The following is a 25143-nucleotide window of genomic DNA, read 5'->3' on the forward strand; positions in this document are numbered from 1 at the left end:
CAGGAAAGATACCGTATTACCCAACTAACTCGACAATATATACCAGGTTTGGATCATTGGTTTGTCCTTTGTCGCGTTCAGTTCATTCCTGTGTGGAATGGGCTTAAAGCTTCTGCTCCCTAAGGGGGTGGAGACGCGCGACAGTTTTTCTTTTATTAGACATGTTTTCGTATAGAAAAGTGGTTGGTTGTGCGGCAAAGTTAGTGTTTATTGATCCATTGTCAGATCACATCACCAACCATTGGTGACTCCTAGAACTGACAATGTACCCTACCCTACTAACAAAAAATCCTTCCCAAGACAGTCATGGAGACACTGGGATTTCCGGTCTCTATAACAACGGCTGTCTTACTAACAATCCCTTCCTTCCTCGATGACCGCCATTATTGACATTACTTGTGAGTTCTCGAACTGTGCACATTGAGAATAGTAAGCTAACCCCAAGCCCTATTCATTGGTTCCTTGTGCAATTTCGATCGCTCTGGTCAATCACAGAGTAGCAACTACGAACTTTGCGGTCATCTATGCTCATGCTGATGCTCATGCTCAATAAGTGGTGTCGTATTACCGGGGTCAACCTTTAATTCGACAAACTGGTCATCGTTCACCTACATATGTTCACTAAAGTTTGGAAACTCTAATTTTGTTTTTGTTTTGATGTCCGGATTTGTAATTAAACACAAATAAAACAAATACAGTGCTAAGGAGAATAAAAAGCTCGCTTATTCTACGATTGTTAGCTTACGAAGTTCCTTCCGGTTGATGTCCAAGCGATTCGGGTGTCGGATAGCACAACTTCAGGACTTCCAGAAGTAGCCACAGCAAGAGGAGCTGCTACGGTTGCGAGTATAAGCGCAATATCCAATATCGGACTGTTTCGCATTTACATTGTACACCGTTATGACATTTGAACATTTTTAATTAAACTCGACAAATGTCAAATGAATAGTGTACGAATTAAAAAGTGTATAATAAGTGGGGTAAGACCAAAGACTGAAGTCTGTATTCACTGATATGGTCGCTTCGGAATACCTGGAACATGTTCCGCTGGGGCTTCTTTGGAGACACTTCTGGTTTCAACCAAAACATGTCATGGGACATATTTATTAGTCTTTTTAATTTCGAAAGAAAGGCTCAAGTCTGTAACAACTGATATGGCCATTCTCGGACATCTTGCATAGCTCGCTTGGGCCTCTTTGGGCACGTAACTGGTTTTCAACCAGAACATGACGTGTGACGTATTAATTGTCATTGTTTTGAAAAAATAGACTACGAGTGATATTTTAATTACATATCTCAAATTTAAATATATTTTTTTTTTACTATTTTTCTGGTACACACCGTTCTTTTACTACATTTACTACTTATGATAGTCCTTAATACGCGAAGTGTCAATAATGCAAATACTTGCAGGTTGTACTGAAGCATAGCCAAAGCGGTCTTTGAAATATTTTGTACCTACCTTCACCCTGCCAATTTTTTCTCGCGAGTTGAAGACACTATCGTGCTAGCTTCACCAGTTAATCCTTCAGCCAATGCAATGTGAATCCTTCAACTTACAGGGGATAGACAAAATGTTCGGGACAGGCAAAATGGTCAACCAGCTGTAATTTTTTGAAAAGTGTATAAAAAATGTGAAATTTTCACTGTAAATTTATCAACTAGTTGTTTAATATATTCTAGTCCAAATTTAGGAAAGGTTGGGCCATTCTACATGAAATTAAAAATATTCTGCTACAAGACGTAACTATCCGATAGCCAACTTTGAGCTGTTATATCTCCGGATTTAATGATCCAAATGCAATGAATTTGATCATGAATGACATATATAAACGTTTGACTTTTCCTTTTTTGTACATAACATGAAATTGTTCATAATAAAACAAGTAAGAGCGATTTAATTTATTGTATCATTTTTTAAGTAAATAGTTTTATTTTTAGCATGCACCCCAAAAATTGTTTAAATTGATTATCGGACATTTTGATACTTCCCTTTCAAAACATATCTATATTCAAGGCAATTTGAGGGAATATAACTGAACTATAATTACCATCTTGAGTTTTGAAGCTAATTTTGGCAAATTTGGCATTTTATTAGAAAAATAATCTTATCGTTATAGTTTTCTTCCATGTTACCGATTTTAAGTTAAGTAAAAAGTCTTATGAAGTTCATAAACGCTCAAAATTTCAATACCTTCGGTTCTTTGAATCCGGAGATATAACAGTTCAAATTTAGATATCGAATAATTACGTCTTTTACCAGAATCTTTCCTACTTCATGTGGAATAGCCCGATCTTTCCCAAACTTTGATCATTGGTAGGCAACTAGTTGACCAAATTATGTACTGTGACAATTTGAGATTTTTTCGATGCACTTTTCGTTGAGCTTTTTTTGAAAGGTGAAAATTTTGCCTATCCCGATCATTTTGTCTGTATGTCTGTATGTCTGATAGGTTGAAGGATTTACTGCTGAAGTTAACACGATAGTGCCTTCGGATCCTGAGAAGAATTGGACGCGGTAAATGATACAAAATGATAGAAAGAACGCTTAAACCATGCTTCAAGATAGCATTGTTAAACCGGTCGACAAAAGGTAATTTTTAAAATCTCTTCTTGACGACTGTAAGAGCGATAGTTGTTGTATATAATTTCTCCATCTTGACCCACAGTGCAAGAAACTACACTAGTCCGCTATAGCATATCCCCTTCGGAATGGAGCACAAAAATGTGAAATCTCTATAGAATGGCTCGACTTTGGCTCTCCAGAACTCTTAGACTTTTTTACACATCAACACCTTTCTTCGATAATTGCAAGAACTACTATTCATCTTTCGACTTTTAACTTTGTCCATCCAGATAAATTGTAAATAAAAAATTTGCGACAGATATTTTTTTCATGTTTCACCATTTTTGCTCACACTCAACATAAACAAAAAATTGTTCACACACATACAAGTATAATTGATGATTCAATTATATAAAACAATTTACATTACATGAAACAAAGACTAAACTGGCAAAAAAACACGCAGAAGTGGTAGTGTTCAACAACACAAAAATACTTTTTTCAGAGATATGTTACTTGTTTTTAATTATTTTGTCAATGAAATAAAAAATACAACATTCTTTACTGTGCATACGTCCATACCCAACTCGGCGTTGGTTTGTAAGTAGTTCGGGTGTACCCCAAGGAAGCAATCTGGGCCCGCTTCTTTTTTCTTTGTTCATAAACGACGCTATCCTACACCTTGGAGACGGATTTTGCTTAGCATATGCTGATGATCTGAAGCTGTTCATCCTAGTAAATAGTATTGATGATTGTCGCAAACTCCAGACTGTGCTTGATAAGTTTGCAGCGTGGTGCAGTGCTAATAAGATGCAACTAAGCATCCCCAAATGTATTGTCGTTAGTTTCCACCGCAAAATGAGTCATGTGCCGTTTGATTACACCATTGACGGGGAATTGTTAAACAGAACCGAATCAATTCGTGATCTTGGCGTGACACTAGATTCGGCTCTATCATTCAGGAATCACCATGAAGAAGTTATCGACAGAGCACGCCGTCAATTAGGGTTTGTGAGCAAACTGTGCAAAGAGTTTAGAGACCCGTATACGCTCAAATCGTTGTATGTTAGTCTCGTTCGACCTATTCTCGAAACCTCTTCGATTGTATGGGATCCATATCACAGCACTGTCGCCTCCCGGATAGAATCCGTTCAAAAGCTTTTCATCAGGTTCGCGTTACGGAACTTGCCGTGGAATGACCCTTTAAATCTGCCACCGTATGGGAGCCGCTGTGAATTGATAGGACTGGAAACTTTGAAGCAGAGAAGAAAACGGGCTAAGGCTATGTTCGTAGCAAAACTTCTATCGGCGGAGATTGACGCGCCCAACTTGCTTCAGATGATCAACTTCAACGTTCCTGGATATGCTCTTCGTCGCCCCGAATTCCTCCGATTGCCTTTCAGACGCCGTGATTATGCATTCCAAGAGCCGGTGCGATCAATGATGGAGTGCTTCAACGAAGTAGTACACTTGTTTGATTTTAATATTACGACTGAGAGGTTTAAGGCTATTCTAACACGTGTTATGTTCAATTAGTTGTATATTTTTATTCATTAAGACATCACTGTCGGATGAAATTCTCAATAATAAATAAATAAATAATAGTCTGAAATTTTACCAAAGAAAGTTTATCAAATGAACAAACTATTTCCTAGGATATTTTTCACGGAATTTCGTATATAAGCCGTTCTTGTAAAACTTGTTACAGTAGGGTCTTGTACCATTTGAGCAGGTGTACCTATTTTGGGCACTTGCCGCTATAACTAAGTCAATTTCAAACCGATTGATTTTAATTCTCGTACAGAGTTAGATACTGTACGTACCTAACTCTATACAAAAATTCAAATCAATCGGTTTGAAATCGACTTAGTTATAGCGGCAAGTGCCCAAAATAGGTACACCTGCCCAAATGGTACAAGACCCTATGTTGATATTTTGCTCTTAGTTGATTCTTTCAACACAGCTTAGTCACGGTCGAAGTGCACATGGTTTGTTGTTATGTATATGAGCAATTATCATTGGCATTGCCACGATCTTATTGGTTTTGGAGCCGTGTACGTTAAGGGCGTCAATCGTTTGATCATCTGATAAGCTAGATTGGATTCCGGCTCGAATCGCGGACGTTATCTGAATAGATTCTCATCTAGGCCATTGGGCGTTGTGTTTGTTGTTAGTTGACTAGGGTTAGTGATGCTGGGTATGTCCTGAAGCCGGTATGAAGTGTCTTTTCATAAGGCCTTTACCTTCTAAAATTGATTTTCTGCCCGAACCCTCAAATTATGCCACAATCACAGTAGATGTCTGATTTTTCTGGAGTACCTGAAACCCATAAGGGGCTGTCCATAAACCACGTGGTCATTAGGGGGGTTCGGCTAATGACCATTTTGTATGGACAAATAAAATTTTTTTGTATGGACTAATGACCACGCGGGGGGGTGGGTTGAAAAGTCCCAAAAAAATGACCACGTGGTTTATGGACAGCCCCTAAATGAAAGTTTTTGCAGTCATTTAAACGGTAATATACGATGAAATTTTCGTTGTAATACACAGTGGGCATATACACGTGGAACGTTGAAACAATATTGTTCTTTTTTTTTTTGCACAGCTACCTAATTTCTGTGAGCTAAATAATTCTTTTTTAGATAACTGATCATGATGCAACGAATAGTTGAGATTCTCCCAATAAAAAATACAGTTTGAAATGTTCCAGAAAAGAATTACATTAACCCTAAAAGGGATACCTTCATGGCCTCAGTTTCGTCACCTCACTGAGTGTGTTCCATCAAAGACGAGCTCTGAAAGGCGCCTGGGGTCCAATGGACCCCAGGTATCCCTTTTAGGGTTAAGAATAACTAAAAAAAACACTAGTTGTTTATCAATGGCTTTTAACATTTTTAGGCATTCCAACATGCATCAAATTAATAATTCCTATACATAATGAGCTGACATTCGGCATTCTAGTAGCATGTCCTGTCCACCATATCCTTCTGGCTTTAGCAACCGCAGAGCGTAGCGAGCACGTGGCTCACCCTCTGCTACCACACACCGTTCTCTTGTACATACAGCGCCAAAGATCATCCTTAGCACTCGTCATACGAAAAAAAAAAACAAGTGCTTGCAATGTGGAGCGGACCTGGTGAACACTTGACTATCACGCTGAAGACCTGAGATCGAATCCCACTCCCGACAAACTCGCAAAATGTGAGTTCTTCCTTCGGAAGGGAAGTAAAGCGTGGGTCCCGAGATGAACTAGCCTAGAGCTAAAAATCTCGTTAATACATATAAAAAAAAAGTGCTTGCAAGTGTTCTTTTTTTATAAAGGACCACCATAGGGGGCATTCATTAAGTACGTCACGCTCAGAGGGGGGGGGGGGGTTTGTGAAAGTGTGACAAGCAATGTATCAGGTATAGGAAAAACCTATACAGGGGGGAAGGGGGTTGAAAATTCTCAATTTTACCGTGACGTACTTTATAGATGCTCCCTTATTAGCGTTCTTTACTTCTTATTCTCGTCTATCTCAGCTTCTTCCGGAGCTCACAGTAGAAGCGATTTCCACTGATGATGCGTGATCATATTTCATGGCTCACGTAATTTACAGCGGTAGTTATATGGGCCCGAGTCCCATATGTATGTAGTTCTTTTCTCGAGATACACATGTTCAAAATTCATATGAATCATTGAAGCTGGGCAAACTTTAATCGAACTAGTTGATCATCGAATAACAACTCTCTTGAACGACCACGAGAAAGACGAGAATGGAAGACGGTGCCACATGCTTCATTTCCCAAGGTATTAGCTAAATCTACTAATCTGTGAATAGACCATTGGGCGTTCAAGTCTTCTGGTCTCTAACCAGATTGCTGGGCGCTAATTGATCAAAGTTCGTTCAAATTATTAATCTACAGCTATTTTGCATGAAATCGACCAATCGGTAGTTCGGCTCCAGAGGCATGTTCGACCCAAACGAATATTTTTAAGACGAGAGTTACAATGAACCCAAGTAAATATAAAAAATTGATAGCTCGTTACCTGGTTAACAGTGAATTTGTAATTTAGTGTGTTATCATGTAAATTTAATCACGACCCAACAAGATACAAGTTGAAATAAAAATTTATTCCTTGAAATAATATGAAAATTTATACAAAACTAGCTGTCCCGGCAAACGTCGTTCTGCCTGCCTACTGTGTTTTTTGACATCTGGTTCCATGAAAAAATGCCCCTCAAAATGGAATTTCAGGTTTTCCCGTTTTTCTTGCCTTCCCGGTCACTTTTTCTAATTATTTTTTCGTACGGACACGTCGGAGGCCTAGCGGAATGCAATCGTGAATGAATCATGTCGATCTGTTGACCCCGTTCCCAAACCTATTCGTGACATACAAACACCATTCCATTTTTATTTATATAAATGAAAAAAAAATGTTATCATTGGATTGAAGTTGATAACTTATTATATTATATTATTATTATTTCTTTATTAGTGAGGCTTTCAGCCACAGGCTGGTTCACCTCCTATTATTATATTATAGTATATTTGCTTCAATATTATATTTAGTTATCAATATGAAGAGGGACGGCAGTTTGATACCTAGTTGGATATGTTATCAATGTTTTATTCACCCGGCGTTCCGACACGGGGATAGTGTCTTCCTCAGGGGGAAGACACTATCCCCGTGTCGAAACGTCGGGTGAATTAATCAACTCGCTTTTTAAATCCTAAGACTGCGTAGCCGTTAATCAAGAGAGTCAACCATACAGTCGTATTTCAATAGCAGTAGCTAAGAAATTTTAAAATCGACTAGCGCTACCTAGCGGATAAACCTAGAACCAATTAGTTCACTATCGGATAACTCTTGATGTCCTGATCGATCTTGTCGATGACGAAATTCTTCTATGTAGTCTGATTCTCCACATACAGAAGTTCAGAATTTTTAGAGCTCACAAGCGTCACCAAGCGGATAAACCTAGAACGAACCAGTTTTTTTTATGTTTTTTTAAATTTTAGTGATAGTTTTAGTTAAATATCGGGTAGCCCTTGATGTACTGATCAACTTTGCCAAAGACGAAATTTTTCTATGTAGTCTGGTTCTTGAGATGCAGAAGTTCATAATTTTTAGAGCCCACTTGCGCCGCCTAGCGGACAAACCTACAATCAACTAGCCCGATAGTGAACTAGCAAGACTAGAAGAATGGCTGTCAATCTTGCCGAAGGCGAAATTCTTCTATGTAGTGCTTGTGTTCGGCCTGTTCTGCGGTTTGTGCCTGTTGTTTACAGCATTGATGGACAATAAAATTATTCATATTTATAGTTTCAAGGCAATCAAAATAAAAAAAAAAGGTTGGCAATGTAACGATATGAGCATACATACATAATAGACCATACAAAATGTACCAACCTGTGCTCCCAGCTGCATTGGATCCCTCGTCAGGACGTCGCTCGACTTCCGGATGGTGTAGTAAACGAGCTCGATGTCACGATCCAGAATGTAACACCGCACGTGCTCAATCAAACACCGCAGATAGCTAATTGACACTGTTTGTACCTATCGATAAAAAAAAAAGGAAAAACGTCGCCTAATTCCGTAGTATACGAGCAAATCAGCATCGAAATGTTGTTCAAAATGTTGTAGCTACGGCACACAACTTTTACAAATTACAACGAATCCCGTCGGACGTGAACCGGGCGACCGGTAGACGCCCCGGGTATCGTGTGATGTGTTAATTAAAAGTAGCAACAACGCAATGCCAAACGGTGCTAGGTAGTAGGTGGATGCTTACGGCCGCCAGCAGAAAGTCGAAATTGCACACCGCAATCTCTTTGAGCTTTTTCGTGTCATCGGATTTAATTAGATGGTGCCAGGATTCCTCGACGTGCCGTATGCTGTAGGAAATGTCCGGTCCGAGGGTAATGATCTGGGTCACGTTGTCATCGTGCTGAGTTTGGATACCTGCGGAACGAAAAAAAAAAACGAACGGAAATTCAAAGTAAGCCTGCTAATCAGCGGGAGCACATGAATCGTGAATGTGGGCAGTGTGGAGTTTTGACACTCGCATGATTGACGTTGGAAACGATGGTAGTGAATAATTTGCTGACGGGCTGGACGTTACTTTTGAGGTTTAAGCTAACATACTTTTACAAAAATCAAACGAAGATTATGTTTTGCACAGCATAAAAGATCCAAAAACTGTTTAATTAATGATTTATTGCTTCAGCCTCAAAGCAACTTAGAGTCAGGATCACCATCCTCATGATCTCCTCTCTCATATCCCAATGGCGTTCAAACATGGAGGGAAAGTTTGTTAACACGGTAAATCCTTCCAGTTTTACAATAGCTGGGCAAGCAATGGTGTATGTTGCAAGCATTGAAACAAAATTCAAAAATATTCGACTCTAATGTGAATTGTGAGCCTTTGAATTCCGGTGAAACATATTGTCGCGCTTATCTTTTATTAGAGTCCTGCGGCGGTCGTACGCTCGCAAGGCATACCGCCGCATGACAGTCGCAAGGCAAAACAAAAGAAACATTGTTCCCGCCAAAAACAAAAGCACATGGATTTCGCGAAGTGACAGATTTTTTGAATGTATTTGTGACGAACGGCAAGAGTGGCTCAGTGGAATGAGTGTTCTTGCTGTCAAACCCCATATAATGGAATTATATACTTTTAAATCTGGTGACGCTGTTATGATTAGTGACTTTCGCGCTAATATCAGAAGCCAGAGGCAGATAATCGCCATATTCTGATTTTTCTAGAGAGGCATAATAGTGTGTATCAACGGAGAACGTATATGCCTGAAGCGCTATCGGCCTATCTTGATGCAGGGGAAATTCCTTGCCTGAATCGCCCAAGAAACCGTTTTTCTTCGATCACAGTACGCAGTTGCGAAGAAATGACAGTTCAAATGGCAGTCACCGTGGAAAGTTTCTGCCAGGAATCGGTCAAGAAGTTTCTTGAGCGATTCCTTTCAAACACCAAACTAGGCTTGAAGTAGATAATTCGACTTGGCCTGGAAACAGACCAAGTTAGCTAAGTTAAGTTAATGACTGACAATCCTGAAAGATCTTTCGTGGCGTCCATCTGCAGCATAAAGGAGTGGATAAGTCAAAAATTGTACTCATCTACACACCTGCCATAGAATCTTTGTTTAAGTAATTAACAATGAGTGATTCTATTCTGTTATTCCCACAATTTATTCTAGTTTTTACTTTGTACTCTTAACCTAGAAATAGAAGCATACATCTCGTCCCCATAAGCACCCCATCATTAAAAGCAAAAAGTCAAGCTCCGTTCAGGTGAAAATCCGATATAATACCGTACACTTCGCGGGCACATTGTTGATGTTGCATAAGAAATCAACTTGACTTGCTACATTGTAGGACAAAAAAGTAGTTACGTAGGTATCTGCCCCTTTTTCGCTTGAATTCAACGACAAGAGCGAGCCCTTCGCTTGAACTAGATTGACAATGGAAGAAAAGATCTTTCCACTCTCGTCGACGACTGACTGGCTGCCGGGAGTCAAGCGAGAATTGGCGTCACTACCTACCTGGTGCCCGAGTACCGTGTCACATCGTCAGGTGAATGTAATAGAAAAGGTTTTTTTTCTCTCTTTGCTGTTTGCTGTCAGCGGTCTATTATTTCTTGAGTTGCACACACGGGTATGTATGGCAGAGAGGAGAAAAATCTTGAAAAAGTTTCCACCCATTGAACAAGTGCATTATTGTAAAAGTGATGTTTGAAAAGAAACGAGATTTATGTGACCTTTGAAAAGTCTGAGTTCATGTGAATAATATTGAAGCTAAAAAAGGAACTTTTTATCGCGATTAGTGAGTGAATGCTATTAATTTCACATCACAGTGTAAGCAATCTCCAACGAATAAAAGAGTTAAGTTGGAAATACCTCTAGAAATTGAAACTGTTTTTTTCAGGAATTTATCTAGGAGCTTTGCTTAAGACTCTTCCAGAAATTCCTGTATGAGTTCCACCACGATTTCCTCTAGGAGCTCCACCGGTTATTCTTCTGAAAGTTTTACAGAAAATACCTCTACGATTTTTATCGGAGAGGGATTCTTTCAAAACCTTGAGAGGGATTCTCTCAGAATCCTGAGGAGGATTCTCTCAGAATCCTGAGAGGGATTCTCTCAGTATCCTGAGAGGTATTTTCTCAGACTCCTTAGATGGATTCTCTCAGAATCCTGAGAGGGACTCTTTAAGAATCCTGAGAGGGATTCTTTTAGAATCCTCAGAGGGATTCTCACAAAATCCTGAGAATGATTCCTTCAAAACCCTCAGAGGGATTCTCTCATAATCCTGAAAAGGATTCCTTCAAAACCCTGACAGGGATTCTCTCAGAATCCTGACAGGGATTCTCTCAGAATCCTGACAGGGATTCTCTCAGAATCCTGACAGGGATTCTCTCAGAATCCTGACAGGGATTCTCTCAGAATCCTGACAGGGATTCTCTCAGAATCCTGACAGGGATTCTCTCAGAATCCTGACAGGGATTCTCTCAGAATCCTGACAGGGATTCTCTCAGAATCCTGACAGGGATTCTCTCAGAATCCTGACAGGGATTCTCTCAGAATCCTGACAGGGATTCTCTCAGAATCCTGACAGGGATTCTCTCAGAATCCTGACAGGGATTCTCTCAGAATCCTGACAGGGATTCTCTCAGAATCCTGACAGGGATTCTCTCAGAATCCTGACAGGGATTCTCTCAGAATCCTGACAGGGATTCTCTCAGAATCCTGACAGGGATTCTCTCAGAATCCTGACAGGGATTCTCTCAGAATCCTGACAGGGATTCTCTCAGAATCCTGACAGGGATTCTCTCAGAATCCTGACAGGGATTCTCTCAGAATCCTGACAGGGATTCTCTCAGAATCCTGACAGGGATTCTCTCAGAATCCTGACAGGGATTCTCTCAGAGTCCTGACAGGGATTCTCTCAGAATCCTGACAGGGATTCTCTCAGAATCCTGACAGGGATTCTCTCAGAATCCTGACAGGGATTCTCTCAGAATCCTGACAGGGATTCTCTCAGAATCCTGACAGGGATTCTCTCAGAATCCTGACAGGGATTCTCTCAGAATCCTGACAGGGATTCTCTCAGAATCCTGACAGGGATTCTCTCAGAATCCTGACAGGGATTCTCTCAGAATCCTGACAGGGATTCTCTCAGAATCCTGACAGGGATTCTCTCAGAATCCTGACAGGGATTCTCTCAGAATCCTGACAGGGATTCTCTCAGAATCCTGACAGGGATTCTCTCAGAATCCTGACAGGGATTCTCTCAGAATCCTGACAGGGATTCTCTCAGAATCCTGACAGGGATTCTCTCAGAATCCTGACAGGGATTCTCTCAGAATCCTGACAGGGATTCTCTCAGAATCCTGACAGGGATTCTCTCAGAATCCTGACAGGGATTCTCTTAGAATCCTGACAGGGATTCTCTCAGAATCCTGACAGGGATTCTCTCAGAATCCTGACAGGGATTCTCTCAGAATCCTGACAGGGATTCTCTCAGAATCCTGACAGGGATTCTCTCAGAATCCTGACAGGGATTCTCTAAGAATCCTGACAGGGATTCTCTCAGAATCCTGACAGGGATTCTCTCAGAATCCTGACAGGAATTCTCTCAGAATCCTGACAGGGATTCTCTCAGAATCCTGACAGGGATTCTCTCAGAATCCTGACAGGGATTCTCTCAGAATCCTGACAGGGATTCTCTCAGAATCCTGACAGGGATTCTCTAAGAATCCTGACAGGGATTCTCTCAGAATCCTGACAGGGATTCTCTCAGAATCCTGACAGGGATTCTCTCAGAATCCTGACAGGGATTCTCTCAGAATCCTGACAGGGATTCTCTCAGAATCCTGACAGGGATTCTCTCAGAATCCTGACAGGGATTCTCTCAGAATCCTGACAGGGATTCTCTCAGAATCCTGACAGGGATTCTCTCAGAATCCTGACAGGGATTCTCTCAGAATCCTGACAGGGATTCTCTCAGAATCCTGACAGGGATTCTCTCAGAATCCTGACAGGGATTCTCTCAGAATCCTGACAGGGATTCTCTCAGAATCCTGACAGGGATTCTCTCAGAATCCTGACAGGGATTCTCTCAGAATCCTGACAGGGATTCTCTCAGAATCCTGAGATTTATTCTCTCAGATTCCTGACAGGGATTCTCGCAGAATCCTGACAGGGATTCTCTCAGAATCCTGACAGGGATTCTCTCAGAATCCTGACAGCGATTCTCTCAGAATCCTGACAGGGATTCTCTCAGAATCCTGACAAAGATTCTCTCAGAATCCTGACAGAGATTCTCTCAGAATCCTGACAGGAATTCTCTCAGAATCCTGACAGGGATTCTCTCAGAATCCTGACAGGGATTCTCTCAGAATCCTGACAGGGATTCTCTCAGAATCCTGACAGGGATTCTCTCAGAATCCTGACAGGGATTCTCTCAGAATCCTGACAGGGATTCTCTCAGAATCCTGACAGGGATTCTCTCAGAATCCTGACAGGGATTCTCTCAGAATCCTGACAGGGATTCTCTCAGAATCCTGACAGGGATTCTCTCAGAATCCTGACAGGGATTCTCTCAGAATCCTGACAGGGATTCTCTCAGAATCCTGACAGGGATTCTCTCAGAATCCTGACAGGGATTCTCTCAGAATCCTGACAGGGATTCTCTCAGAATCCTGACAGGGATTCTCTCAGAATCCTGAGATTTATTCTCTCAGATTTCTGACAGGGATTCTCTCAGATTCCTGAGAGGGATTCTCTCAGATTCCAGACAGGGATTCTCTACGAATCCTGGCAGGGATTCTCTCAGAATCCTGACAGGGATTCTCTCAGAATCCTGACAGGGATTCTCTCAGAATCCTGAGATTTATTCTCTCAGATTTCTGACAGGGATTCTCTCAGATTCCTGAGAGGGATTCTCTCAGAATCCTGACAAAGATTCTCTCAGAATCCTGACAGGGATTCTCTCAGAATCCTGACAGGGATTCTCTCAGAATCCTGACAGGGATTCTCTCAGAATCCTGACAGGGATTCTCTCAGAATCCTGACAGGGATTCTCTCAGAATCCTGACAGGGATTCTCTCAGAATCCTGACAGGGATTCTCTCAGAATCCTGACAGGGATTCTCTCAGAATCCTGACAGGGATTCTCTCAGAATCCTGAGATTTATTCTCTCAGATTCCTGACAGGGATTCTCGCAGAATCCTGACAGGGATTCTCTCAGAATCCTGACAGGGATTCTCTCAGAATCCTGACAGGGATTCTCTCAGAATCCTGACAAAGATTCTCTCAGAATCCTGACAGGGATTCTCTCAGAATCCTGACAGGAATTCTCTCAGAATCCTGACAGGGATTCTCTCAGAATCCTGACAGGGATTCTCTCAGAATCCTGACAGGGATTCTCTCAGAATCCTGACAGGGATTCTCTCAGAATCCTGACAGGGATTCTCTCAGAATCCTGACAGGGATTCTCTCAGAATCCTGACAGGGATTCTCTCAGAATCCTGAGATTTATTCTCTCAGATTTCTGACAGGGATTCTCTCAGATTCCTGAGAGGGATTCTCTCAGATTCCAGACAGGGATTCTCTACGAATCCTGGCAGGGATTCTCTCAGAATCCTGACAGGGATTCTCTCAGAATCCTGACAGGGATTCTCTCAGAATCCTGACAGGGATTCTCTCAGAATCCTGACAGGGATTCTCTCAGAATCCTGACAGGGATTCTCTCAGAATCCTGACAGGGATTCTCTCAGAATCCTGACAGGGATTCTCTCAGAATCCTGACAGGGATTCTCTCAGAATCCTGACAGGGATTCTCTCAGAATCCTGACAGGAATTCTCTCAGAATCCTGACAGGGATTCTCTCAGAATCCTGACAGGGATTCTCTCAGAATCCTGACAGGGGTTCTCTCAGAATTCTGACAGGGATTCTCTCAGAATCCTGACAGGGATTCTCTCAGAATCCTGACAGGGATTCTCTCAGAATCCTGACAGGGATTCTCTCAGAATCCTGACAGGGATTCTCTCAGAATCCTGAGATTTATTCTCTCAGATTCCTGACAGGGATTCTCTCAGATTCCAGACAGGGATTCTCTCAGAATCCTGACAGGGATTTTCTCAGAATCCTGACAGGGATTCTCTCAGAATCCTGACAGGGATTCTCTCAGAATCCTGACAGGGATTCTCTCAGAATCCTGACAGGGATTCTCTCAGAATCCTGACAGGGATTCTCTCAGAATCCTGTCAGGGATTCTCTCAGAATCCTGAGATTTATTCTCTCAGAATCCTGACAGGGATTCTCTCAGATTCCTGACAGGGATTCTCTCAGAATCCTGACAGGGATTCTCTCAGAATCCTGACAGGGATTCTCTCAGAATCCTGACAGGAATTCTCTCAGAATCCTGACAGGGATTCTCTCAGAATCCTGACAGGGATTCTCTCAGAATCCTGACAGGGATTCTCTCAGAATCCTGACAGGGATTCTCTCAGATTCCTGACAGGGATTCTCTCAGATTCCAGACAGGGATTTTCTCAGGATCCTGACAGGGATTCTCTCAGAATCCTGAGATTTATCCTCTCAGATTTCTGACAGGGATTCTCTCAGATTCCTAAGAGGGATTCTCTCAGATTCCAGACAGGGATTCTCTCAGAATCCTGACACGGATTCTCTCAGAATCCTGACAGGGATTCTCTCAGAATCCTGACAGGGATTCTCTCAGAATCCTGACAGGGATTCTCTCAGAATCCTGACAGGGATTCTCTCAGAGTCCTGACAGGGATTCTCTCAGAATCCTGACAGGGATTCTCTCAGAATCCTGACAGGGATTCTCTCAGAATCCTGACAGGGATTCTCTCAGAATCCTGACAGGGATTCTCTCAGAATCCTGACAGGGATTCTCTCAGAATCCTGACAGGGATTCTCTCAGAATCCTGACAGGGATTCTCTCAGAATCCTGACAGGGATTCTCTCAGAATCCTGACAGGGATTCTCTCAGAATCCTGACAGGGATTCTCTCAGAATCCTGACAGGGATTCTCTCAGAATCCTGACAGGGATTCTCTCAGAATCCTGACAGGGATTCTCTCAGAATCCTGACAGGGATTCTCTCAGAATCCTGACAGGGATTCTCTCAGAATCCTGACAGGGATTCTCTCAGAATCCTGACAGGGATTCTCTCAGAATCCTGACAGGGATTCTCTCAGAATCCTGACAGGGATTCTCTCAGAATCCTGACAGGGATTCTCTCAGAATCCTGACAGGGATTCTCTCAGAATCCTGACAGGGATTCTCTCAGAATCCTGACAGGGATTCTCTCAGAATCCTGACAGGGATTCTCTCAGAATCCTGACAGGGATTCTCTCAGAATCCTGACAGGGATTCTCTCAGAATCCTGACAGGGATTCTCTCAGAATCCTGACAGGGATTCTCTCAGAATCCTGACAGGGATTCTCTCAGAATCCTGACAGGAATTCTCTCAGAATCCTGACAGGGATTCTCTCAGAATCCTGACAGGGATTCTCTCAGAATCCTGAGATTTATTCTCTCAGATTTCTGACAGGGATTCTCTCAGATTCCTGAGAGGGATTCTCTCAGATTCCAGACAGGGATTCTCTACGAATCCTGACAGGGATTCTCTCAGAATCCTGACACGGATTCTCTCAGAATCCTGACAGGGATTCTCTCAGAATCCTGACAGGGATTCTCTCAGAGTCCTGACAGGGATTCTCTCAGAATCCTGACAGGGATTCTCTCAGAATCCTGACAGGGATTCTCTCAGAATCCTGACAGGGATTCTCTCAGAATCCTGACAGGGATTCTCTCAGAATCCTGACAGGGATTCTCTCAGAATCCTGACAGGGATTCTCTCAGAATCCTGACAGGGATTCTCTCAGAATCCTGACAGGGATTCTCTCAGAATCCTGACAGGGATTCTCTCAGAATCCTGACAGGGATTCTCTCAGAATCCTGACAGGGATTCTCTCAGAATCCTGACAGGGATTCTCTCAGAATCCTGACAGGGATTCTCTCAGAATCCTGACAGGGATTCTCTCAGAATCCTGACAGGGATTCTCTCAGAATCCTGACAGGGATTCTCTCAGAATCCTGACAGGGATTCTCTCAGAATCCTGACAGGGATTCTCTCAGAATCCTGACAGGGATTCTCTCAGAATCCTGACAGGGATTCTCTCAGAATCCTGACAGGGATTCTCTCAGAATCCTGACAGGGATTCTCTCAGAATCCTGACAGGGATTCTCTCAGAATCCTGACAGGGATTCTCTCAGAATCCTGACAGGGATTCTCTCAGAATCCTGACAGGGATTCTCTCAGAATCCTGACAGGGATTCTCTCAGAATCCTGACAGGGATTCTCTCAGAATCCTGACAGGGATTCTCTCAGAATCCTGACAGGGATTCTCTCAGAATCCTGACAGGGATTCTCTCAGAATCCTGACAGGGATTCTCTCAGAATCCTGACAGGGATTCTCTCAGAATCCTGACAGGGATTCTCTCAGAATCCTGACAGGGATTCTCTCAGAATCCTGACAGGGATTCTCTCAGAATCCTGACAGGGATTCTCTCAGAATCCTGACAGGGATTCTCTCAGAATCCTGACAGGGATTCTCTCAGAATCCTGACAGGGATTTTCTCAGAATCCTGACAGGGATTTTCTCAGAATCCTGACAGGGATTCTCTCAGAATCCTGACAGGGATTCTCTACGAATCCTGGCAGGGATTCTCTCAGAATCATGACAGGGATTCTATCCTGACAGGGATCTCTCAGATCAGGGATTCGTCTCAGAAATCCCTGACAGGGATTCTCATCGAGAATCCTGAAAGGGATTCAGTTGCATCTGACAGGAGATTCGCAGCGCTCGACTGGGATTCTCTCAAATCCTGACAGGGATTCTTCTCAGAATCCCTTACAGGGATTCTCGCTCAGATCCTGACAGGGATTCTCAGGGATTCTCTCAGAATCCTGACAGGGATTCTCTCAGAATCCTGACAGGAATTCTCTCAGAATCCTGACAGGGATTCTCTCAGAATCCTGACAGGGATTCTCTCAGAATCCTGACAGGGATTCTCTCAGAATCCTGAGATTTATTCTCTCAGATTCCTGACAGGGATTCTCTCAGATTCCTGACAGGGATTCTCTCAGATTCCAGACAGGGATTCTCTCAGAATCCTGACAGGATTCTTTCAGAATCCTGACAGGGATTTTCTCAGAATCCTGACAGGGATTCTCTCAGAATCCTGACAGGGATTCTCTCAGAATCCTGACAGGGATTCTCTCAGAATCCTGACAGGGATTCTCTCAGAATCCTGACAGGGATTCTCTCAGAATCCTGACAGGGATTCTCTCAGAATCCTGACAGGGATTCTCTCAGATTCCTGACAGGGATTCTCTCAGAATCCTGAGATTTATTCTCTCAGAATCCTGACAGGGATTCTCTCAGATTCCTGACAGGGATTCTCTCAGAATCCTGACAGGGATTCTCTCAGAATCCTGACAGGGATTCTCTCAGAATCCTGACAGGGATTCTCTCAGAATCCTGACAGGGATTCTCTCAGAATCCTGACAGGGATTCTCTCAGAATCCTGACAGGAATTCTCTCAGAATCCTGACAGGGATTCTCTCAGAATCCTGACAGGGATTCTCTCAGAATCCTGACAGGGATTCTCTCAGAATCCTGAGATTTATTCTCTCAGATTCCTGACAGGGATTCTCTCAGATTCCTGACAGGGATTCTCTCAGATTCCAGACAGGGATTCTCTCAGAATCCTGACAGGGATTCTCTCAGAATCCTGAGATTTATTCTCTCAGATTTCTGACAGGGATTCTCTCAGATTCCTGAGAGGGATTCTCTCAGATTCCAGACAGGGATTCTCTCAGAATCCTGACAGGGATTCTCTCAGAATCCTGACAGGGATTCTCTCAGAATCCTGACAGGGATTCTCTCAGAATCCTGACAGGGATTCTCTCAGAATCCTGACAGGGATTCTCTCAGAATCCTGACAGGGATTCTCTCAGAATCCTGACAGGGATTCTCTCAGAATCCTGACAGGGATTCTCTCAGAATCCTGACAGGGCTTCTCTCAGAATCCTGACAGGGATTCTCTCAGAATCCTGACAGGGATTCTCTCAGAATCCTGACAGGGATTCTCTCAGAATCCTGACAGGGATTCTCTCAGAATCCTGACAGGGATTCTCTCAGAATCCTGACAGGGATTCTCTCAGAATCCTGACAGGGATTCTCTCAGAATCCTGACAGGGATTCTCTCAGAATCCTGACAGGGATTCTCTCAGAATCCTGACAGAGATTCTCTCAGAATCCTGACAGGGATTCTCTCAGAATCCTGACAGGGATTCTCTCAGAATCCTGACAGGGATTCTCTCAGAATCCTGACAGGGATTTTCTCAGAATCCTGACAGGGATTCTCTCAGAATCCTGACAGGGATTCTCTCAGAATCCTGACAGGGAATCTCTCAGAATCCTGACAGGAATTCTCTCAGAATCCTGACAGGGATTCTCTCAGAATCCTGACAGGGATTCTCTCAGAATCCTGACAGGGATTCTCTCAGAATCCTGACAGGGATTCTCTCAGAATCCTGACAGGGATTCTCTCAGAATCCTGACAGGGATTCTCTCAGAATCCTGACAGGGATTCTCTCAGAATCCTGACAGGGATTCTCTCAGAATCCTGACAGGGATTCTCTCAGAATCCTGACAGGGATTCTCTCAGAATCCTGACAGGGATTCTCTCAGAATCCTGACAGGGATTCTCTCAGAATCCTGACAGGGATTCTCTCAGAATCCTGACAGGGATTCTCTCAGAATCCTGACAGGGATTCTCTCAGAATCCTGACAGGGAATCTCTCAGAATCCTGACAGGGATTCTCTCAGAATCCTGACAGGGATTCTCTCAGAATCCTGACAGGGATTCTCTCAGAATCCTGACAGGGATTCTCTCAGAATCCTGACAGGGATTCTCTCAGAATCCTGACAGGGATTCTCTCAGAATCCTGACAGGGATTCTCTCAGAATCCTGACAGGGATTCTCTCAGAATCCTGACAGGGATTCTCTCAGAATCCTGACAGGGATTCTCTCAGAATCCTGACAGGGATTCTCTCAGAATCCTGACAGGGATTCTCTCAGAATCCTGACAGGGATTCTCTCAGAATCCTGACAGGGATTCTCTCAGAATCCTGACAGGGATTCTCTCAGAATCCTGACAGGGATTCTCTCAGAATCCTGACAGGGATTCTCTCAGAATCCTGACAGGGATTCTCTCAGAATCCTGACAGGGATTCTCTCAGAATCCTGACAGGGATTCTCTCAGAATCCTGACAGGGATTCTCTCAGAATCCTGACAGGGATTCTCTCAGAATCCTGACAGAGATTCTCTCAGAATCCTGACAGGGATTCTCTCAGAATCCTGACAGGGATTCTCTCAGAATCCTGACAGGGATTCTCTCAGAATCCTGACAGGGATTCTCTCAGAATCCTGACAGGGATTCTCTCAGAATCCTGACAGGGATTCTCTCAGAATCCAGACAGGGATTCTCTCAGAATCCAGACAGGGATTCTCTCAGAATCCTGACAGGGATTTTCTCAGAATCCTGACAGGGATTTTCTCAGAATCCTGACAGGGATTCTCTCAGAATCCTGACAGGGATTCTCTCAGAATCCTGACAGGGAATCTCTCAGAATCCTGACAGGGAATCTCTCAGAATCCTGACAGGGATTCTCTCAGAATCCTGACAGGGATTCTCTCAGAATCCTGACAGGGATTCTCTCAGAATCCTGACAGGGATTCTCTCAGAATCCTGACAGGGATTCTCTCAGAATCCTGACAGGGATTCTCTCAGAATCCTGACAGGGATTCTCTCAGAATCCTGACAGGGATTCTCTCAGAATCCTGACAGGGATTCTCTCAGAATCCTGACAGGGATTCTCTCAGAATCCTGACAGGGATTCTCTCAGAATCCTGACAGGGATTCTCTCAGAATCCTGACAGGGATTCTCTCAGAATCCTGACAGGGATTCTCTCAGAATCCTGACAGGGATTCTCTCAGAATCCTGACAGGGATTCTCTCAGAATCCTGACAGGGATTCTCTCAGAATCCTGACAGGGATTCTCTCAGAATCCTGACAGGGATTCTCTCAGAATCCTGACAGGGATTCTCTCAGAATCCTGACAGGGATTCTCTCAGAATCCTGACAGGGATTCTCTCAGAATCCTGACAGGGATTCTCTCAGAATCCTGACAGGGATTCTCTCAGAATCCTGACAGGGATTCTCTCAGAATCCTGACAGGGATTCTCTCAGAATCCTGACAGGGATTCTCTCAGAATCCTGACAGGGATTCTCTCAGAATCCTGACAGGGATTCTCTCAGAATCCTGACAGGGATTCTCTCAGAATCCTGACAGGGATTCTCTCAGAATCCTGACAGGGATTCTCTCAGAATCCTGACAGGGATTCTCTCAGAATCCTGACAGGGATTCTCTCAGAATCCTGACAGGGATTCTCTCAGAATCTTGACAGGGATTCTCTCAGAATCCTGACAGGGATTCTCTCAGAATCCTGACAGGGATTCTCTCAGAATCCTGACAGGGATTCTCTCAGAATCCTGACAGGGATTCTCTCAGAATCCTGACAGGGATTCTCTCAGAATCCTGACTGGGATTCTCTCAGAATCCTGACAGGGATTCTCTCAGAATCCTGACAGGGATTCTCTCAGAATCCTGACAGGGATTCTCTCAGAATCCTGACAGGGATTCTCTCAGAATCCTGACAGGGATTCTCTCAGAATCCTGACAGGGATTCTCTCAGAATCCTGACAGGGATTCTCTCAGAATCCTGACAGGGATTCTCTCAGAATCCTGACAGGGATTCTCTCAGAATCCAGACAGGGATTCTCTCAGAATCCTGATAGGGATTCTCTCAGAATCCTGAGAGGGATTCTCTCAGAGTCCTGAAAGCGATGCTCTCAGAATCCTGAGAGCGATTCTCTCAGAATCCTGAGAGGGATTCTCTCTGAATCAAGAGAAGGTTTATCTCGGAATCTTGAGACTCCCAGTATCGTGAGGGGAATTCTTCCAGGATCCTGAGAGGGATAGTCTCAGAATCCAGGGAGTGATTGTATCAGAATCCTGAAAGGGATCGTTGCAGAATACTGAGAGGGATTCTCTCAGAATCCAGAGAGAGAGAGAAATGCTCTTACAATACTAAAAGGGGTTCAATAAGAATCCTGAGTGAGATTTTTGCTATATCCTGACAGAAATTTTCTAAAATCTTGAGAGAGATACACAAAGTTTACTTAGAGAAATTCTTTCAGAATCCTGAGAGGGACTCTCTCAGAATCCAAAGAGAAATTATGCTAGAATACTGAGAGGAAGTCTATCAGAATCCGGAGAAAGAGTCTATCAGAATGCTGAGAGAGATTCTTCCAGATTCTTGAGAGGAATTCTTCTAGAACCCTGAGAGAGATTCTTCCAGAATCCAGCGAAGGATTCTTCTAGAATCCTGAAAGGGATTCTTTCAGAATCCTGTGAGGGTTTTTTCTAGAAAGCGAAGAGGGATTCTTCCAGAATCCTCAGAAGGATTTTTCCAGAATCATGAGTGGGATCCTTCCTGAATTCTGAGAGAGATTCTCCATGGATCCTGAAAGGGATTCTTACAGATTCCTGATAGAGATTCTTCTAGAATCCTGAGAGAGATTCTTCTAGAATCCTGAGAAGGATTCTTCTAGAATTCTGAGATGGGTTCTCTCAGAATCCTGAGGGAGATTCTATTTGAATCCTGAAAGGGATTATTTTAGAACCCTGAGAATCCGGAGAGGGATTCTTCCAGAATCTTGTAATGGATTTTTCCAACATCCTGACAAGGATATTTCCAGAATTCTAAGAGGGATACTTCCAGAATCTTGAAAAGGATTCTTCCAGAATCCTGAAAGGGATTCTTCTAGATTCCTGAAAGGGATTCTTCTAGATTCTAGAATCCTGAGAGGGGTTCAACCAGAATCCTGAGAAGGGATTCTTTCAAAATTCCGAGACGGATTCTTCCAGAATCACGAGATGGAATCTCTCTGAATCCTAAGAAAGTTTCATTCAAAATCCTGAGAAGGGTTCTCTTAGAGTCCTGAGAGGGATTCTTTCTGAATTCTTAGAGAGATTCTTCTAAATTCCTGAAAGGGATTCGTCTAGAATCCTGAGAGGGACTCTTCTAGAATCTTGAGAGGGATTCTTCTAAAATCCTGAGATCTTCTAGAATCCTGAAGGGGTTTCTCACAGAATCTTATGAGAGATACTGCCAGAATCCTGCAATGGATTCTTCCAGAATTATGAGATAATCCCTCGGGATTCTGAGCGATTTTCTCTCAGAATTCTGAGCGAATCTATCTCAGGATTCTCTAAGAATTCCTCTCAGCATTCTTAGAGAATCCCTCTCAGGATTCTGAGAGAATTTCTCGCAGGATTCTGAGAGAATCTCTCACAGGATTCCGAGAGGCTTCCTCCCAGCATTTTGAGCAAATCTCTCTTAGGATACTGAGATAATCCCTCTCAGGATTCTGAGAGAATCCCTCTCAGGATTCTGAGAGAATCCCTCTCAGGATTCTGAGAGAATCCCTCTCAGGATTCTGAGAGAATCCCTCTCAGGATTCTGAGAGAACAGTCAAGAACAGTCAACCACTCACCAACTTTTTAGTTCCAATAACTCTGAGCCCATTTTCATTGGGATAGACATAGACATAATATGACGTTAGTGTTAAAATGCAATATTTTAAGACAAGTGTTATACTTAGATTGAATTCATCAAATTATGATAGTAGTTAGCCGTTTACAGAACATTTCGATTTAATTGAAGAATGCAATACTTTTGGGTGGTGGTGTGGCATTCCAGTCTTTTTGGGGATCAAAAACGGGTCTGCGTCATTTGGCATACAGGCGTTTGAAATAAGGTCACTTGGCATAATGATATTTTGCATAACGGTCATTTGGCATTATGGATACTTGGCATAATAAAGAAGGGCGCATTTCGATTATGCCAAATGACTATTATGCCAAACACCCCGCTCAACTATACGTAAAATATCTGGCATTGATAAGCAAAACAGTTATAATAAACAACTACTGTTTAAAAGGCAACATGTTTTTCTGCACGTTATAAGCGGTGTCTAATCAGTAAAAACCAAGGTAAAAACCAATGTTTCAAATCAATCGCAATATTAATTACAGATTCCCTGAAGATGATCCAAAAAAGACCCGAAACATTGGAATTAGAAAACGTAAATTTATGTTTGATCTCCGAAAAGGTTGAAGTGCCAATAAACTACCCGAATGTCTTCAAAACAGTCGTCAATGCAGTGAATGCAGTACACGAATTTGAAGTAAATAAAATATCAAATAAGACACCTTCGGTTCTTCACGTCGAACATAGTTATCTTCATTCAACACCCGTCTCCGTCGATGCAACTTTAATTTAATTACCTTCGGCAAATCCCAGCATGTAATGGCAGGGGCGCGCACCCAGCAGTCAACATTGTGTCATTTTACCCAAGACACGGCTGTCTTCTGCTCAGGTGTTTGAAATGTCAGATGCTGGAGCCTGAAAATTAATTATACTCCGAGCTATCATGCACACTACCGAACGCAGTGAATATCGCGCAGAAGTCTTCATTTATGTAGGAAGCTTTACAGTACCGTCAATCAGGGTAACATTGAACATTTTTACAGGTTTTCCTATGCTTCTTGTATACGGGCAAAAGCTGTATATTTTATTCTTTAAAAAAAGTAGATATGTACTAAACCTTTTAGTAAGCGTTGATCTAACACAAAACTTATTTAAGAATTTGAATACATATGGTAAACTTACCGTTTTATTCATATTTTCAGTTTTTGGTAATTTGGAGACACACGCGATGTTGGTTTGTATTGAAAATATCCTCCCAAATTGAATGTTTGGTCTTTGAGTCTGGACCAGAAACGTGATTTTTAACTTTATTTGTACGCTTCCATCATGGAAATACTTTGTCTCAGTTTTCAGATATTTGAGTCTGGATATGCTGTCCAAATTCTTTTAAGTAATACAATTAATTTTCATGTGTCTTATGTAGTTGAACAATTGAAAATTAAAAAAAAACACACACACACACACATTTCATAGGCCCAAACTCATTCGAAGAAAAGCGTTAGCTGTAATATGCTATGAGGAAGACCAATTTGTACTATGTTTCCGCATTGCACGGTACCTTCGTTCGAGCGTCCCAACGAACGCCAAAGACCGGCCATAGAAGGTATTAGTTTGCTTGACGCCTTCACATGCTAGCATGCCACAGTTGCGCTTCTGAAAAGGGTACTGCTGTTCATACAATGTGTTTTTAGTGGCAAGAAGTACTTTGCAGCGTTTGGAACAGTAGTGTCATAGCACAGCCCTTTGATCGATGAGAGAACTCCATTGGGGGTCGCTTAGATTTTTACTGAAAGGAATCTCTTGGGCGTGTCAGCATAGCATGTCCGTCCACTAGCTTTACGAGGATCAAAGACTCTAAA

General features: G+C 42.7%; 1 protein-coding gene across 2 annotated transcripts in view; it reads right to left on the reverse strand.

Moving 5' to 3' along the window:
* LOC109416238 (protein qui-1) overlaps positions 1 to 25143 on the reverse strand; it is a 378767-nt gene that overhangs the window by 93827 nt on the left and 259797 nt on the right. For both annotated transcript variants that reach the window (XR_009997894.1, XM_062852727.1), the window contains exons 11-12: positions 8344 to 8513; positions 7962 to 8108 (exon numbers count right to left, since the gene is read on the reverse strand). Coding sequence is in view for 1 of the 2 variants with exons in the window: in XM_062852727.1 (XP_062708711.1) it covers positions 7962 to 8108; positions 8344 to 8513 (317 nt within the window). In the remaining variant the exon portion in view is untranslated. The remainder of the gene's footprint in view (positions 1 to 7961; positions 8109 to 8343; positions 8514 to 25143) is intronic.

The sequence above is a fragment of the Aedes albopictus genome, chromosome 2 (assembly GCF_035046485.1).
Source record: "Aedes albopictus strain Foshan chromosome 2, AalbF5, whole genome shotgun sequence".
Classification (NCBI taxonomy): domain Eukaryota; kingdom Metazoa; phylum Arthropoda; class Insecta; order Diptera; family Culicidae; genus Aedes; species Aedes albopictus.